General features: G+C 40.2%; 1 protein-coding gene across 3 annotated transcripts in view; it reads right to left on the bottom strand.

Moving 5' to 3' along the window:
• The window catches only part of LOC135523916 (rab11 family-interacting protein 3-like), an 88,772-nt gene that overhangs the window by 46,262 nt on the left and 22,446 nt on the right, over positions 1–20,064 (bottom strand). For 2 of the 3 annotated variants that reach the window (XM_064950934.1, XM_064950935.1), the window contains exon 3: positions 13,791–13,867. In XM_064950934.1, the coding sequence (XP_064807006.1) occupies positions 13,791–13,867 (77 nt within the window). Of the gene's footprint in view, positions 1–1,744; positions 1,956–13,790; positions 13,868–20,064 lie in introns of those variants that run through there. The other variant, XM_064950937.1, reaches the window with a different exon arrangement.

Raw genomic sequence — 20,064 nt, 5'->3', positions numbered from 1 at the left:
AGACAACACAGGAGTGGCTTCGGGACAAGTCTCTGAATGTCCTTAAGGACCTCAGGCCGCAGAGGAGGTGAAGGCCTTGGAAGTGTGGTGCCAGGGAAACAACCTCTCACCCCACGTCAACAAAACAAAGGAGCTGATCGTGGACTTCAGGAAACAGCAGAGGGAGCAAGCCCCTATCCACATTGATGGGACTGCAGTGGAGAAGGTGGAAAGCTTCAAGTTCCTTGGTGTACACATCCCTGACTAACTGAAATGGTCCACACACACAGACAGTGTGGTGAAGAAGGCACAACAGCACCTCTTCAACCTTGGGAGGCTGAAGAAATTTGGCTTGGAACCTAAAACCCTCACAAACTTTTACAGATGCACAATTGAGAGAATTCTGTCGGGCTGTATCACCACCTGGTACGGCAACTGCACCGCCCGCAACCGCAGGGCTCTCCAGAGGGTGGTGTGGTTTTTATTGGTCACATACACATGGTTAGCAGAGTGTAACGACATGCTTGTGCTTCTAGTTCGACAGTGCAGCAATATCTAACATGTAATCTAACAATTCCACAACAACTAACTAATACACAAAAATCTAAGTGACGGAATGGAATAAGAATATATACATATAAATATATACATTTTACATTTACATTTAAGTCATTTAGCAGACGCTCTTATCCAGAGCGACTTACAAATTGGTGAATTCACCTTCTGACATCCAGTGGAACAGCCACTTTACAATAGTGCATCTAAATCATTAGGGGGGGGGGTGGTGAGAAGGATTACTTATCCTATCCTAGGTATTCCTTGAAGAGGTGGGGTTTCAGGTGTCTCCGGAAGGTGGTGATTGACTCCGCTGTCCTGGCGTCGTGAGGGAGTTTGTTCCACCATTGGGGGGCCAGAGCAGCGAACAGTTTTGACTGGGCTGAGCGGGAACTGTACTTCCTCAATGGTAGGGAGGCGAGCAGGCCAGAGGTGGATGAACGCAGTGCCCTTGCTTGGGTGTAGGGCCTGATCAGAGCCTGGAGGTACTGCGGTGCCGTTCCCCTCACAGCTCCGTAGGCAAGCACCATATAAATATATGGATGAACAATGACAGAGCGGCATAGGCAAGATGCAATAAGATGCAATAAATGGTATAAAATACAGTATATACAGTATATACTTGAACTTGGTAAAATTGTAGAAATTGTAACATTAAATTATTTGTTCAGTATAAAAAAAACAAAATCACATGAATTACTACCAATAAAAGGTGCCACACATGCTTTTAAGCATAAATACAACCTGGGATATAAACATGTACATCCCACAGGATAAGCTACCGCATTACCATTCATCAAGTATGCTCTCAATGCACCCCATTTCCCCATCAATTCTCAGACCAGGAAATGAACAAAACTCTTTTCAATAAACAAGGATAACAAGGTAAGCATCTACATTGAAGCTTTAACCCTCGCGATTTAATCATCAAAAATGATTACATCACATTTGTACTTCCTGATCATAAATACATGAATAAAGTTATATACTGGGCAACACACAACAATAGGTTTAGCACACACAAAGCAATTGACGGCGTGCGACCGCAAACTCACATACGTCTCCTCTCGTTTGCATTTCATCAACAATCAATAGATTGCTAAACCCACATTATAATCAATAAACATTGTCTGGTTACTTATAAAATTAGGCTTAACTTAAGCTTAGGTGACCGAGGACATAAGGACAATAGTCAAAGAGCCTCCCCTACCGGTCTGTGTGGAGCTCCAGGAGGAACCGGGCCCAGAGGGCTGTCCACCATTCCCAAAACCATTATGTCTGCCTGGGGCTCACATGTAGGAAGACTGGCCTGTCATGAGACCTTCTCAAAAGGGGTGGACTCTGTAGACTGAAAAGAGTCCGAAGGGCAGGGGAAGGAAACGGTATAGCATATGGTACATCAACGACCAGCCAATCTACTCCTCTCACTGAATTTGATGGTCAAAATATCACATGAAATAGAGGGAGCAATGTCCCCTTTAATTTTTTCAGTTTCAATGACTCCAGTTCCTGGTCGAATTTGACAGGGTGAATCATTAAGCCCCCGCCCCCTTTCTACCAGTCTTTATAGGCTTATATAATTGAACGAAGAATGCCATATACTGTATGTGCATAGCCATAAACTGACTCACTGTTTACTTATTTATTTTACTCACCGTTTACCTTAAGGAGACAAAACCAGCATGACGTAAGCGTAGAGATTGAACCCTTTGCCTGGGGAGGAGGCTGAGGAGAGGGGGCTGGACACTGGCTGGGTGTTTGTTTGAGAGCGGGAAGGCAAAGGAAAAGGAAAAGTAGGTGGGGTCTTTGGTTTCTCAAGGCAAGCAGGCCCTCCGCCCAGCTACCTCACTTCTCCTGTTTTGAGAGCCAAGAACAGCGTGGCTGTTGAGAGAGGAACCTTCAATGCTCGGACCCCAGGGGGAAAAACGAGTTAAGGGTCACAGGTGTGGCGTCGACTTCACTAGCACCAACCACCAACTATCCAATTCAGCTACTGCTATTTCCTAGGGCAGAATTTGTTTTGTTAAATGTATACTAATAGAGATACAGCAGTTCATGATTAGTTCAATGTTATGGAGAGGACAGACCCGTTTCTGTAACTCTCTTCACTGTGTTTTTGTGGAGGTGTGCGCAATAACTATAGGTAGGGTAGGGTGTACATACTCTACCCAGAGTGGGTGAAAACAAGCTTTGGTGATGACATTTCGCTTGGTGAATACATTTTACAAAGACAAATTATTCATGTTCTGAATCGTTCCATGGGGTCTTTCTTTAACATTTAATTAACAGTATATGTCGGATTTTGTAACACAATACATCCTATAATGAGCACAGAGCGCCGTTGACAGAGCGGTGGAGCTTTCTTGCAGCAACTTTTGAGGACTTTACATGTTGTGGTGGTCGTTTTCAAAGTAGTTTTTCCGGGTTGCAAAAAGCTTAATTACCATGAAACGAGCTGAATTAAATGTAAAAGCCTTTAAAAATAAAAAGCTGGCGGTGCGATCAGTGCTCCGTTGACATTTCACAGAGATACGCTTGTTTTGTGAGAAATCTTCAAAAAAAGAACAGGAATTTCGCATTAATATGAAGATTAAATAAAACTATGAAATACTACATGCATGTCTCAAAATCAATATCTATTTTACCTCTATATTTGTATATGCCCTGCGGATTGTAGAATAAAGATGATGAGTTCAACGGGAAAGTGAGCCTGTCAGGTAGCCTTTATTCTCGCACAGCATCCAGCCTAGCTGACGTGATGCTGTGCAATTCTTCTTATTTCTGACCACTTTTTCTGTCATAAACTGATTTAGACACCGTAATTTTGGCCATCCTACAAGGGTAAAACAGCAATAACTTTTGAACAGATTATGATAGAGACATGAGGTTTGTTAGAGGATTATATACACAATTAACGTATTACGTTACCCATTGGTCAAAACAGGTGTTATTCGGACTTTCTAAGTAAGGACCTATAAAATCTGTTAGATTTTTTTCCTGAATTATGTTTTCTCCATTTTATTTTTCCCGGTTTTATTTTTTATTATTATTTTTTTTCTAGGTTTTCACTCTCAAAAATCACACATATTTAACAGGAAAAACTTCAAAATTGGATGTCCACAACAATACTTTAACCACATCAGGAGACGAACCACATCAGGAGACTAACCACATCAGGAGACTAACCACATCAGGAGACTAACCACATCAGGAGACCACTTTTGGTGAAAAAATAATAATATATTTTTATACATTTGTATTTTTGAGTGTAGATACCCTTTAATTCAATTGCAACAAAGACTTGATTGGTTAGCTGTGTTTCTGAGTTTGCTAAACAAATTGCCACTGGAGTAACACAAATAATCATGATACCAGGTCAGTATACTTTGTAGATATTTTATTGAGGTTTTTGGGAAAGCCATTCAATCCACAAGAAAACAGTTGTCATTATTAGCATCATCGCTAATAGCTACACAAAGTGGTAGTCAAACAGCACACACAGACGGGCATTCCTGTGTTGCCTCTTCAGAAATTGAAAGGAAAATATGAATCACTGATACATTTTGTCTTACGATAATATTGGTCAAAGTCATTCATTTTCAATACATTTAGTCGATCTCCTAGGTTCAACAAATGTTTTTATATTGTTGAATTCCGTTTTAATGTCAGGATTTCATAATTCTGTCCATATTCTCCTCATCATGTAGGTATTATTGGGGTTTAATAATAATCATAAGTCCATTTAAAAAAGGTGTTGGACTTGATTCAACATGTCAACAAGTTAATAGTGATGGGGGGATGATAGTTGCATATCGAGATTGTCACATTCTGACCTTTATTTCCTTTGTTTTGTATTTATTTAGTATGGTCAGGGCGTGAGTTGGGTGGGCAGTCTATGTTTGATTTTCTATGATTTGGGATTTCTATGTTTCGGCCTAGTATGGTTCTCAATCAGAGGCAGGTGTCATTAGTTGTCTCTGATTGAGAATCATACTTAGGTAGCCTGGGTTGCACTGTTTGTTTGTGGGTGATTGTCTATGTTGATGGCTTGTTTCAGTGCAGCTCGCATTAGGGTCACGGTTGTTATTTTGTTTACTGTTTTTGTATAGTGTTTCTGTGTTCAGTTCTTTCTTTAATTAAAACATTCAACATGAACACATATCACGCTGCATTTTGGTCCTCCGATCCTTCTCGCCTCTCCTCTTCAGATGAAGAGGAGGACGACCGTGACAGAGATATTACTGTATGTTTGACGATATGTTTGACAATATTATTTTTGTGCTAGTTGGCTGTACCTGCACTAAAACTTCCTTCATAGCTTTTTCTCCATCTTCTATTTAAATAGGGAGCCTATTTGTTTTCCACACTTTTATTTCCATAACTGATCAAAACTAGTTTTCTAATGGCTCACTCTTGTCCCTTTGCAGCAGACATATGGTGAGCAATATGTTTGGAACATGATGAGAGCCAAGCCTATGGGTTCGTAGCTTCAACCCCGTAGCACACACACACCAATTGATTAATGGACTGCTGAATGTATTTTTTTTCTTCCCTTGCTTTGTTTGATCTTTTCAGTATTACAGTATGTCTATCTCTGATAACCTACCCAGGGAAGGGTTGAAAATAGCCCATATATGTAGCCTTAGAAATAAGGTTAATGAAATCAATAACTTGCTAACATCAGATAACATTCATATTTTAGCGATTTCTGAGACTCACTTAGATAATTCATTTGATGATACAGCAGTAGCAATACAAGGATATAACATCTATAGAAAAAACATAAATACTTATGGGGGAGGTGTTGCTGTATATATTCCGAGCCATATCCCTGTCATGCTTAGAGAAGATCTTGTGTCAAGGGTTATTGAAGTGTTGTGGTTGCAGGTTGGTGTTGCTATAGGCCACCAGGTGCAAACAGTCAGTATCTAAATAATATGTGTGAAATGCTTGATAGTGTATGTGATGTAATTACTTTCTTGGGGATCTGAATATTGACTGGTTTTCATCAAGCTGTCCACTCATGAGGAAGCTTCTTACTGTAACCAATGCCTGTAATCTGGTTCAGGTTATTAATTAACCTACCAGGGTGTTTACAAACACTACAGGAACAAGATCATCCACATGTATTGATCATAGTTTTACTAATACTGGTAGAACTTAGTTCTAAAGCTGCATCCATGCCCATTGGATGCAGTGATCCCAATATAGTGATTATATCCAGGAAAGCCAAAGTTCCAACAGCTGGGCCTAAAATAATGTATAAGAGATCATACAAAATATTTTTCTCTGACTCCTATGTAGATGATGTTACAAATATTTGGTGGTCTGATGTGATTAATGAGGAGCATCCAGATGCTGCTCTTGATGAATTTATGAAATTGCTTTTTCCAATTATTTATAAACATGCAACTGTTAAGAAAAAGGTTGTTAGAACTGCTAAGGCTCCATGGATTAATGAGGAATTGAAAAACTGTATGGTTGAAAGAGATGGGGTAAAAGGAGTGGCTAAAAAGTCTCACTGGCTTACTTGCTGTAAATTGAGAACCCCCCCCCAAAAAAAGAAGAAACTGTATTATGAAGCCAAGATCAATGATATAAAGAATGATGGAAAAAAACGTTGGAGTACTTTAAATCAAATTATGGGCAGCGAGACAAATTCAACTCCATCTTTCATCAAATCAGATGACTTATTCGTTACAAAACCATTTGATGTTGCCAAAGTGGGCAAACTTAGGCAGGAAATGCCAACAACGACCAGTGAGCAAAAGTATTAATGCATAAAAAACAAATCATGAAAGAAAAGCATTGCAAGTTTGAATTTTTAAAAGTTAGTGTGGGAGAGGTGTAAAAATTATTGTTATCGATCAATAATGACAAACCTCCTGGCATTGACAACTTAGATAGAAAGCTATAGAGGATGGTGGCTGACTCTATAGCCACTCCTATCTGTCATATTTTTAATCTGAGCCTTGAGGAAAGTCTATGTTCTCTGGAGGGAAGCCAAAGTAATTCCGCTACCCAAGAGTGGTAAAGTGGCATTTAAATGATTCTAACAGCAGACCAAGAAGCTTGCCACCAGCTCTTACCAAAAAATGGTGTTTAACCGAATACAATGTTATTTCTCTGTAAACAAATTAACAAATGACTGATGATTGGTTGAAATAAATTAAAAAGAAGAAGATTGTGGGAGCTGTAGTGTTAGATTTCAGTGAAGCCTTTGATATTATTGACCCTAACCTGTTGTTGAAAAAATGTATATGTTATGGCTTTTCAACATCTGATAGCTCTAAACCCACGATATGACAATTTAAAAGAACTCAAAGGATTTTCTTTAATGGAAGTTTCTCAAATGTCAAACATGTAAAGTGTGGTGTACCACAGGGCAGCTCTCTAGGCCCTCTACTCTTTTTTATTTTTACGAATGAACTGCCATTGGCATTAAACACAGCATATGTGTCCATGTATAATGCTGATTCAACCATATAAGCATCAGCAACCACACCTAATGAAGTAACTGAAACCATTAACGAAGAGTTGCAGTCTGTTTTGTAATGGGTGGCCAGCAATAAAATGATCCTGAACATCTCTAAAACTAAGAGCATTGTCTTTGGTACAAATCATTCCTTAAGATTTAGACCTCAGCTGAATCTGGAAATGAACGGTATGGCGGCTGTTGAACAAGTTGAGAAGACTAAATTACTTGGCGTTACCTTAGATTGTAAACTGTCATGGTCAAAACATATACAGTTGGAGTCGGAGGTTTACATACACCTTAGCCAAATACATTAAAACTCAGTTTTTCACAATTCCTGGCATTTAATCCTAGTAAAAATTACCTTATGATCACCACTTAATTTTAAGAATGTGAAATGTCAGAATAATAGTAGAGAGTGATTTATTTCAGCTTTTATTTCCTTCATCACATTCCCAGTGGGTCAGAAGTTCACATACACTCAATTAGTATTTGGTAGCATTGCATTTAAATTGTTTACTTGGGTCAAATGTTTCGGGAAGCCTTCCACAAGTTTCCACAACAACAAGTTGGGTGAATTTTGGCTAATTCCTCCTGACAGAGCTGGTGTAACTGAATCAGATTTGCAGACTCCTCGCTCGCACACGCTTTTTCAGTTCTGCCTACAAATGTTCTCTAGGATTGAGGTCAGGGCTTTGTGAAGGCAACTCCAATACCTTGACTTTGTTATCCTTAAGCCATTTTTCCACAACTTTGGAAGTATGCTTGGGGTCGTTGTCCATTTGGAAGACCGATTTGCAACCAAGCTCTAACTTGAGATGGCTTCAATATATCCACAAAATGTTCCCCCCTCATGATGCCATCTATTTTGTGAAGTGCAACAGTCCCTCCTGCAGCAAAGCACCCCCACAACTTGATGCTGCCACCCCCGTGCTTCACCGTTGGGATGATGTTCATCGGCTTCCAAGCCTCCCCTTTTCCTCCAAACATAACAATGGTCATTATGGCTGAACAGACATTTCTCCAAAAAGTAATCTTTGTCCCTATGTGCAGTTGCAAACCGTAGTCTGGCTTTTATATGGCAGCTTTGGAGCAGTGGATTCTTCCTTGCTATAGAACTCGTTTTACTGTGGATATAGATACTTATGTACCTGTTTCCTCCAGCATCTTCACAAGGTCCTTTGCTATTGTTCTGGGGTTGATTTGCACTTTTCGCACCAATGTACTTTCATCTCTAGGAGACCGAACACGTCTGCTTCCTGAGCAGTATGACGGCTGCGTGGTCCCATGGTGTTGATACTTGCGTACTATTGTTTGTACAGATGAACGTGGTACCTTCGGGCGTTTAGAAATTGCTCCCAAGGATGAACCAGACTTGTGGAGGTCTACAATATTTTTTCTGAGGTCTTGGCTGATTTCTTTTGATTTTCCCATGATGTTAAGCAAAGATTCAATGAGTTTGAAGGTAGGCCTTGAAATAGATCCACAGGTACGCCTCCAATTGACTCAAATGATGTCAATTAGCCAGAAGCTTCTAAAGCCATGACATAATTTTATGGAATTTTCCAAGCTGTTTAAAGGCACAGTCAACTTAGTGTCTGTAAACCTTTGATCCACTGGAATAGTGATACAGTGAATTATAAGTGAAATAATCTGTCTGTAAACAATTTTGTGAAAAATTACTTGTGTCACGCACAAAGTAGATGTCCTAACCGACTTGCCAAAACTATAGGTTGTAGTTTTAATGACTACAACCTAAGCGTATGTAAACTTCCGACTTCAAATGTAGATTCAATGGTTGTAAAGATGGGGAAAGGCCTGTCCTTCATGAAGAGATGCTCTGCTTTTTTGACACAACACTCCAAAAAGCAAGTTCTGCAGGCTCTAGTTTTATCTAATCTTGATTATTGTCCCGTCATGTGCTCCAGTGCTGAAAGGAAAGACTTAGTTAAGCTGCACATTCTGCTCTTCATTGTACTCAGAGGGCTGATGCAACTACTATGCAAGCCAGTCTCTCTTGGCTAAGAGTTGAGGAGAGACTGACTGCATCACTTCATCTTTTTATAAAAGACAAGCCACCAGGGTTCGTTTCACAGTCCCCAGATCAAAAACAAAATTCAAGAAAGTGTACAGTATTATATAGAGCCCTTATTGCATGGAACTTCCTTCAAACGCATTCTGCTCAAATAAACAGCAAACCTGCTTCCAAAAAAAAGATAAAGTAACACCTCAATGCACAACGCCTCTCCCCTATTTAACCTAGATAGTTTGTGTGTATGCATTGATATGTAGGCTTCGTGTGCCTTGAGCAGTTCTTGTCTATTGATGTTTTGTATTATTTCATTCTGTATTATGTTTCAAGTTTTGTGTGGACCCCGAGAAAGAATAGATGCTGCTTTTGCAATAGCTAATGGGGATCCTAATAAAATACCAAATACATCTAATGGCAAAAAAAATCACAGTATCGAACCGCAATACAGTGCATGCAGAAAGAATTCAAAGCCCTTGACTTTTCCCAAAAAACGTATGTTACAGCCTTATTCTAAAATGGATAAAAAAATGTATTTCCCTCATCAATCTACACACAATACCCCAATAATATGAATTCATAAAAAAACTGAAATGTCACATTTACAGTGGGGCAAAAAAGTATTTAGTCAGCCACCTATTGTGCACGTTCTCCCACTTAAAAAGATGAGAGGCTTGTAATTTTCATCATAGGTACACTTCAACTATGACAAAAAAAATGAGAATAAAAAAAATGTATTTCACCTTTATTTAACAAGTTCTCAATTACAACTGTGACCTTGCCAAGATGGAGCAAAGCAGTTCGACACATACAACAACGCACTTACATATGGAATAACAAACATACAGTCAATAATACAGTAGAAAAGGTCTATACAGTGTGTGCAAATGAGGGAAGATAAGGGAGGTAAGGCAATAAATAGGCCATGGTGGCGAAGTAATTACAATATACCAATTAATGTGCGGTGATTGATGTGCAGAAGATGAATGTGCAAGGAGCTGAGCTATGTACAGGTGCAGTGATCTGTGAGCTGCTCTGGTAGCTGGTGCTTAAAGCTAGTGAGGGAGACATGAATCTCCAGTTTCAGTGATTTTTGCAGTTCGTTCCAGTCATTGGCAGCAGAGAACTGGAAGGAAAGGCAACCAAAGTAGGAATTGGCTTTGGGGTGACCAGTGAGATATACAGTGGGGCAATAAAGTATTTAGTCAGCCACCAATTGTGCAAGTTCTCCCACTTAAAAATATGAGAGAGGCCTGTAATTTTCATCATAGGTACACTCCAACTATGATAGACAAAATTAAAAGAAAAAAATCCAGAGAATCACATTGTAGGATTTTTAATGAATTTATTTGCAAATTATGGTGGGAAATAAGTATTTGGTCACCTACAAACAAGCAAGATTTCTGGCTCTCAAAGACCTGTAACTTCTTCTTTAAGAGGCTCCTCTGTCCTCCACTCGTTACCTGTATTCATGGCACCTGTTTGAACTTGTTATCAGTATAAAAGACACCTGTCCACAACCTCAAACAGTCACACTCCAAACTCCACTATGGCCAAGACCAAAGAGCTGTCAAAAGACACCAGAAACAAAATTGTAGACCTGCACCAGGCTGGGAAGACTGAATCTGCAATAGGTAAGCAGCTTGGTTTGAAGAAATCAACTGTGGGAGTAATTATTAGGAAATAGATGACATACAAGACCACTGATAATCTCCCTCGATCTGGGGCTCCACGCAAGATCTCACACCGTGGGGTCAAAATAATCACAAGAACGGTGGGCAAAAATCCCAGAACCACACGGGGGACCTAGTGAATGACCTGCAGAGAGCTGGGACCAACGTAACAAAGCCTACCATCAGTAACACACTACGCCACCAGGGACTCAAATCCTGCAGTGCCAGACGTGTCCCAATGCTTAAGCCAGTACATGTCCAGGCCTGTCTGAAGTCTGCTAGAGAGCATTTGGATGATCCAGAAGAAGATTGGGAGAATGTCATATGGTCAGATGAAACAAACCAAAATGGAACTTTTTGGTAAAAACTCAACTCGTCATGTTTGGAGGACAAAGAATGCTGAGTTGCATCCAAAGAACACCATACCTACTGTGAAGCATGGGGGTGGAAACATCATGCTTTGGGGCTGTTTTTCTGCAAAGGGACCAGGACGACTGATCCGTGTAAAGGAAAGAATGAATGTGGCCATGTATCATGAGATTTTGAGTGAAAACCTCCTTCCATCAGCAAGGGCATTGAAGATGAAACGTGGCTGGGTCTTTCAGCATGACAATGATCCCAAACACACCGCCCGGGCAACGAAGTAGTGGCTTCGTGAGAAGCATTTCAAGGTCATGGAGTGGCCTAGCCAGTCTCCAGATCTCAACCCCAAAGAAAATCTTTGGAGGGACTTGAAAGTCCGTGTTGCCCAGCAACAGCCCCAAAACATCACTGCTCTATAGGAGATCTGAATGGAGGAATGGGCCAAAATACCAGCAACAGTGTGTGAAAACCTTGTGAAGACTTACAGAAAACATTTGACCTCTGTCATTTCCAACAAAGGGTATATAACAAAGTATTGAGATAAACTTTTGTTATTGACCAAATACTTATTTTCCACCATAATTTGCAAATAAATTCATAAAAAATCCTACAATGTGATTTTCTGGATTTTTTTCTTCTAATTTTGTCTGTCATAGTTGAAGTGTACCTGTGATGAAAATTACAGGCCTCTCTCATCTTTTTAAGTGGGAGAACTTGCACAATTGGTGGCTGACTAAATAATTTTTTGCCCCACTGTATGTAATGCAATAAAATGCAAATTAATTACTTAAAAATCATACAATGTGATTCACTGGATTTTTGTTTTAGATTCCCGAGGTGTACCTATGATAAAAATTACAGACCTCTACATGCTTTGTAAGCTGGAAAACCTGCAAAATCGGCAGTGTATCAAATACTTGTTCTCCCCATTGTATGTATGTGTATATATATATATATATGCATATACTACAGTTCAAAAGTTTGGGGTCACTTAGAAATGTCCTTGTTATTGAAAGAAAAGCTATTTGTCCATTAAAATAACATCAAATAGATCAAAAATACAGTGTAGACATTGTTAATGTTGTAAAGGACTATTGTAGTTGGAAACGGCTGATTTTCAATGGAATATCTACATAGGTGTACAGAGGCCCATTATCAGCAACCATCACACCTGTGTTCCAATGGCACGTTGTGTTAGCTAATCCATGTTTATAATTTTAAAAGTCTAACTGATCATTAGAAAACCCTTTTGCAATTATGTTAGCACAGCTGAAAACTGTATTGCTGATTGAAGAAGCAATAAAACTGGCCTTCTTTAGACTAGTTGAGTATCTGTAGCATCAGCATTTGTCGGTTCAATTACAGGCTCAATCTGGCCAGAAACAAATAACTTTCTTCTGAAACTCATGTCTATTCTTGTTCTGAGAAATGAAGGCTATTCCATGAAAGAAATTGCCAAGAAACTGAAGATCTCGTACAATGCTGAGTACTACCCCCTTCACAGAACAGAGCAAACTGGCTCTAACCAGAATAGAAAGAGGAGTGGGAGGCCCTGATGCATATCTGAGCAAGAGGACAAGTACATTAGTGTCTTGTCTGAGGAACAGACGCCTCATAAGTCCTCAACTGGCAGCCTCAATAAATAGTACCCGCAAAACACCAGTCTCAACGTCAAGTCTCAAAGTCCTCAACTTTGACTGTTTATTAAATCTTTCTGCTGCCTCCACAAGATTAAACATTTTCTTTTGACTGTTATTCTATCAGTTTGCTTCGATCACTCTAGTATGAGTGCACTGTATGGTGCCTAATAGTACACGCAAAACACCCGTTTCAACGTCAACAGTAAAGAGGCGACTCCGGGATGCTGGCCTTCTAGGCAGAGCTCCTCTTTCCAGTGTCTGTGTTCTTTTGCCCATCTTAATCTTTTATTTTTATTGGCCAGTCTGAGATATGGCTTTTTCTTTGCAACTCTGCCTAGAAGGCCAGCATCCCGGAGTCGCCTCTTTACTGTTGACGTTGAAACGGGTGTTTTGCGTGTACTATTAGGCACCATACAGTGCACTCATACTAGAGTGATCGAAGCAAACTGATGGAATAACAGTCAAAAGAAAATGTTTAATCTTGTGGAGGCAGCAGAAAGATTTAATAAACAGTCAAAGTCCACGCACGAGATGAGCCAAGAATTTCAGATATGCTCACCGCAGCTGAAAAAACACAATAGAATACATGTGTATATGTGACCAGAGACTCTAACCATTCAATATTTGGTCGAAAGAAAAATACGATGTGAAAATTCTGCCAGATGTCATTGGACCCTGTGCCAAACCGTAGTGTTCAGCATGCGGAATATTCAAAGAGTGGTAATGATAGCTTTGCTGGCCACTCGCTGATTACTGTGGAATGAGTGAGGGCGCAGAGAGTTCAGCCAGGGAACTCTGTATGCAAAGGGACAATGGTAACAGCACAACTGGACCACACAAGGTCATAATATATTACAAATGGGCAGTCACAGTGGTATACCATGCTATACCACTATACAGGACTGCTCATTCACATTAGACCACCCTGGCCCATATCATGCTGCTTTATGTAGGGGGGTTCATTGATATTCTGTGCAGTCACACTGCTATTATAATGTATGTGTTGAGTGGTCATATTTCCAGCAGTAACTGTAATGTAACCAATAACTGTGATGATATCCAATGACATCACCTACCTCATCGTACTCCTCTGGGCAGCCCTCTGCTCCGTCCCCTGGGCTGAAGTGCACATCGTAGAGTTGGGGCTCTGTACCTGCAAACACATACAGAACAAAGTCAACACAATGCTATTGTAAAGACAGAGCCAATATGCCACGAAAACAATAGAACACTGCCACTACACAGACGTAATTAGGTAAGCAGAGTAAATAGGGTCAACTCAAAGTAAACAAAGATAGTGCAGTGGTATTCACATTTTTTGTCTTGTGACAACACTCCAAATCTAATGACACAACCATAGGCGGAAATCACGGGGGGGACACGACCCCTCCATCCTGGGAAAAGTATGATTTGTCCCCCCCCAATATATCACTGTAAACATAACTATGTAATTTCAATAATATTAATAATACGCAATGAAAGCACTTGTGCTGATTATAGACACTTAATAGAGCGTTTTTAAGTTTCAAAAGATTGCGACCCCCCGCCCTTTGCCTCACAATGGTTTGATCCACGGCCAGTTCCTTATGTGGCAGGTAACAGAGGGTTTGTATCTACTTTCTGAAAGGCACTCAATGCACGTAACTGACGTGAGGTTAATCCAGTCAATCTCGCCATAGCAATGTTTTTGAATTTTTTTATGTTGGCTGGGTTTACACACACACTAGCTGAATTTGCAGAGCTAGCGGGTAAACATGAACTATTAAGCTAGCTAGTACCTATTCCATTTAAGTGGCGTCGTCAAAGATGGAATCTTTGCTATCGTCAGTTTATTCCATGATCAGCATGCAGCTGTAGTGCTTCAAAGTCCCTGTGATAAGGTTAGCGATAAATTGAACTCCCAACTGAACAGAACTACACTCTCTTCTACCATTGTCTTAAATATCTTTAATGGTCTCGTTGCAAAAACTAAATTGTCGCTATGGGACTTTGAAGCACGTGTGCTGATCTTGGAGTAAACTGACAATAGCAAAGATTATAGCAAACATCACAGAAACGGAATTGGTGCTCGCTAGCTTTGCAAATTCAGCTATTGTTGGAAGCCAGCCAATATGAAACAAACTATATTAAAATTACAAAAGGTTGCAGCATATGTTGTGTAAATGGTGAATTCATACAGCTGTCAACTCTTGTCACTGCAATCCGTTTCACATTTGCTAGCTACCTTTTAGATCGAAGCCCATATAGAATTATAGAAGATAAGATGATGGAAGCCCATCTCCTACTGTAAATAACCTACACTGACTGACTGACTGACCGTCCGTCCGTCCGTCTGTCTGTCTGTCGGCCAGCCAGCCAGCCTGGTAGGAAAAACGACAGACATCAGAGTATTTTTCAGTTCACCAAAATGCAAAGCAAGAATCCATAGAACCCATGCCATGGATACCCACACTCTCAACTTAAACTGGTGACTGAACTAAGATTTGTTTAAGGCAATGGTATTGCTGTTGTGATTAATTGTGTAGTTTTGGGTACTGGTATTTAGGAGTACGGCAAACACCTTATTTCCTTTCTAGGAGACAGACTGTGAGGCAGTGAGGGTGGTGAAAGGGAAAGCGCCAAGGAGAGAGACTTCAGAGGACAGTGTCACAGCCACGGCAGGACCAGGTGTCAACCTTGTTGCCAGCTGCACCAGTATAGGGGACAGTGGCACAGCCACGGCAGGACCAGGTGTCAACCTTGTTGCCAGCTGCACCAGTATAGGGGACAGTGGCACAGCCACGGCATGACCAGGTGTCAACCTTGTTGCCAGCTGCACCAGTATAGGGGACAGTGGCACAGCCACGGCAGGACCAGGTGTCAACCTTGTTGCCAGCAGCACCAGTATAGGGGACAGTGGCACAGCATTGTCCAGTTACCTCAGTGATGGCACAAAACCATATCAGCCACACCCACAATTTTTAGAACCGCAAACTCTTGCCAACAGTGTTGACGTTTCAAGAGAGATGGTTTTGCGATATCACCTGGCTACATTATAATCCATCAATAAAAGGAGTGTTGTTTTCACTGTAGTCAAGGGTTTTCAAGCCAGCCATCTATTGGCCAAAGAGCAGATGCTGCCTTCATTAGTGCAGGATTTAGCACATCAAAACTGCCAAACTCACCGCCACTGTAACAGCACATCAAAACTGCCAAACCCACCGCCACTGTGTAACTGTAACAGCACATCAAAACTGCCACTGTGTAACTGTAACAGCACATCAAAACTGCCAAACTCACAGCCACTGTGTAACTGTAACAGCACATCAGCTGAATCCAATCCGTGTCCAGTTATCCAGCGTGTGGGGTAAACAGCAGAAATTACGAAAGCTACTTTGCACTGTATGAGAAAGCAACAACATTGATTGAATCCATTGAGACACACTCAAGACAATTTACTGGCAAAGCAGTGGATCACTTTAGGGCAGAATTTTTTGAAGTGTTGGATGGTGTGGAGGTTCAGTTTGGCGACCGTTTTGACCAGGACAGTCTAAACATTCTGTAAAAGTTGGAAAGAGTGCTTCTCATGGGGGAGTTGGATGAGTCTCTAGATCAGTACCCTGAGCTGAAAGTAGATTCTCTTTCAGTGCAGTTGCCTCTCTTTCACAACAAATACCCCTGTAGCAGCAGTTGAGAGGCAGCAGAGTTCCTCAAGAGGCTTCCAGTGGAGGTGCGGGGGTTGGTTGACCAAGTTGAGGTGCTGATCAGAATTTTGTCTGTAATGTACATAAAGACAGGCTGGACAGTCTTGAGGGAAAATATCTGCCAGCAATTTGTTGGATCCATTGAAACCCTCAAACATAGGTTCGGTTCTTTTGTTCAGTAGTGTGTATAGCACTGGTTCTCAACCTTTTTTGAGTACTGGAACCCCTGCATATTTTGAGGAAAGGCAGGCAAGGTTTTGAGTGGTCCTCAGGGACCTCCACCCCCTCTATATTATATGTAAAGTTAGTGGAATCCTTGTGCTGCTGAATACGTTCATTACACTTTTTTTATTTCATGGACCCCTTGCCATTACACCAGGGACCCCTAGGGGTCCACCTACCCTGTTTGAGAACCCCTGGTGTATAGTATGATATTTGTTATTTTGTTTAGTAGTTTTTAGTACATGACAGTACACTGACTAATTATTTATTTTATTTTAAAATTGCATACTTTGTGTGACATACTTGTCCATAGCTGTTGTTTGAAGAGTTGAGACACTGACTGAACAATAACTAAGTCTTTCTGAAGGATATTTTGGTTGATTTGTTTGGGTTTTTCATTTAAGTAGTTATCTTGCTTTTAGAACTGTACTTATTCTGAGCGTTTTGTTCTTGTAAAGATGTTGTAATAGACTCAAACCAGTGGCACATATTTGATGACTATATAAATTAATCAGAAAAAGTTCAATAAAAAGGTCAGTTCAGTGCGTGGACCAACTTTGTGATGGTTCTCAATGGAGATTCTTTGAGATGAGATCGCACCATGTTCATTGTATTTATGAAACCTGCACCCATACAGTGTACAGTACCATTACCACCTACAGGCCCTGCTTGGTATTGCTGGTTGTAAATACAAATACCTGCATACATACTGGACTGATAAGGAACACTGCTATAACTATTATTAGTAGTAGTATTATAATGATTTAAACATTTTAACAAGTTGGGACAACACTTCATTTAACTACTGTACCTATCAATTATCCAGTATTAGTAATTATGGTTCCTCAATATACATTTAACATATTACAACATAGGCTATGTGTTACAGCACTACTTTTGGTGTCTCCCTCAGGAATTGCTCTTGAGAAAATTTCATGTAATTGTCCCCTCCAAAGTTGATATCAGATTTTCGCCCCTGGACACAACCTTATATTTTCAACAAATAACCACAATGAAAATAATTAGCAAAATGAAAAGAAGCCAACATATACATTTTCTAGGATTAAGGAATCTCATTTTTCTAATTATCTTTCTCAAAAACTATTTTTATATTGTCCAATACAATAATCTGGATTCTTAATTTTTGGTAAAAATAAATAAATAAAAGTACTATAATTTTAGCAACCCCGACTTTGAATATCACAGAATGAAAGAATGAAAAATAGGCTGCATTGTGTTTAAGCCAAGTGAATAAAAAAAGGATTTCAGCTTTTTTATTACAAGTGCAAACTTGTATACACAAGTATACAAAACATTAGGAACACCTTCCTAATATTGAGTATCCCACCCTTTTTTCCCTCAGAACAGCCTCAATTCGCCAGGGCATGGACTCTCGAAAGCATTCAACAGGGATGCTGGCCCATGTTGACTCCACTGCTTCCCACAGTTCTGTCAAGCAGAGTATATCTGAGCAGAGTTGAGCTGTTGGAAATTTCGCTCCTCACTCCACATCCTTTCCAACTGCGCCACTAAAAACCCCTCCTCGCTCACAGGAAATAAAACTGCCGCTGAAAATTTGCTCAATTCATTAAAATCACCATTTAACACTCACCTATTTTTGTGACTACCTGGACAAACCATTTGATTGGAATACAAAGTATTTGAATAAACATGAAAAGGTGACTGTAAAAAAGCACTCATCATTTCAAATAGGCTACATTAAACAGCACATGAACACTAAATAGGTCAGGAGCTAGACAGGTAGCCTAAGAAGGAGACTATTATTTAAATTCTATAGCCTACAACTAAATATATTGTGAAGCATGGGACCTGCATTCCACTCCTGGCTTGCTTCTGAAGCTAAGTAGGGTTAGTCTGGTCAGTCCCTGGATGGGAGGAATATTAGATGTTGCTGAAAGTGGTGTTGGGGGGCCAGTAGGAGGCACCCTTTCCCCCGGTCTAAAAAAAGATTCCAGTGTTTGGGGACATTGCCCTGTGTAGGGTTCTGTTTTTCAGATGGGATGTTTAAACAGGTGTCCTGACTGTCTGTGGTCACTAAAGCTCCCATGGCACATATTGTAGGGGTGTTAACCCCGGTGTCCTGGCTAAATTCCCAATCTGGCCTTCACACCATCATGGCCACCTAATCATCCCCAATTTGCTCATTCTTCTCCCCTGTAACTATTCCCTAGGTCGTTGATGAAAATGAGAACATGTTCTCAGGCAATTTACCTGGCAAAATGTGTGAGTGCAAAACACTAGGCTGGCAGGATCATTTAAAAATGTTGTTGCATTAAATCATTTGTCTATAAATTGTGCATATATGCTGTGACTTACTTAGAATTAAATACAAATGAAAAAAATGCCTAATTAGCATCTGTCTACAGTGCCTTTGAATTAACTTTTAGTAACATGAGTTTGGCCAAAGTCTGTGGCTTCTCAGCAGCTTTTACCCCCAAGGCATGAGACTCCTGAACAGGCAATCAAATGGCTACCTGGACTATTTGCATTGTGTCCCGCCACCCCCCAACCCCCATTTTTACACTGCTGCTACTCTCTGTTTATCATCTATGCATAGTCACTTTAACTAGACCTACAATGACATATTACCTCAATTAGCCCGACTAACCGGTGCCCCCGCACATTGACTCTGTACAGGTACCACCTGTACATAGCCTCACTACTGTTATTTTCACTGTAATTGAACTTTTCTTTTTTTTTTCTTTACTTATCAATTGTTTACCTAATACCTATTTTTTCCTTAAAAATTGCACTGTTGGTTAGGGCTTGTAAGTAAGTAAGGCTTGTAAGTAAGCATTTCACTAAGGTCTACTACACCTGTTGTATTCAGAGCACGTGACAAATAAACTTTGATTTGATTTAATTTGATTCAGGCTCATGCGATGATGCCTGGAGAGCAGTTCAGCAGTCGAGAATACCCTCTCCATGCTTGCAGAGCCACTGGGGAAGCTAAACACCCTTAGAGCCACTCTTGCAAGGTTGGGCAGGGATATGGAGTTTTTCTTTTTCTTTAGGTAGGCCTATCATTTTTATGCAAAATAATCCTATCAAAACAGAATGTTCATTCAGGCATATTGGCCCAGATTCAATGCTAGTTAGCCTATTGTATAGATAATAGAACGAAAATGAACAAAACTTTAAGAGATCGTTTTTTTGTTTAGAAATACTTTGTTACAATGACACACTTAGCTAGCTACCCACCTCATTCCTTTCTGTTAGCAAGTGCACGTAGTACACCATCATCCTTTCGGGATACGTGTCTTTAGTTTTCAGATCCCACAATGATTCTTTAGTTGTGGATTTTACATCACCGCACTCCCTCTCTTGGTCCTCATCTTTGTAAGTCACCTTGATTTTGCGCCTATGTTTTTTTTATCAGTTCTTTATGAAAATATTTAGAGACCTTCATGACTATAGCTAAAGC

The sequence above is a fragment of the Oncorhynchus masou genome, chromosome 31 (assembly GCF_036934945.1).
Source record: "Oncorhynchus masou masou isolate Uvic2021 chromosome 31, UVic_Omas_1.1, whole genome shotgun sequence".
Lineage (NCBI taxonomy): Eukaryota > Metazoa > Chordata > Actinopteri > Salmoniformes > Salmonidae > Oncorhynchus > Oncorhynchus masou.
This window is presented reverse-complemented; position numbering and strand designations above follow the sequence as displayed.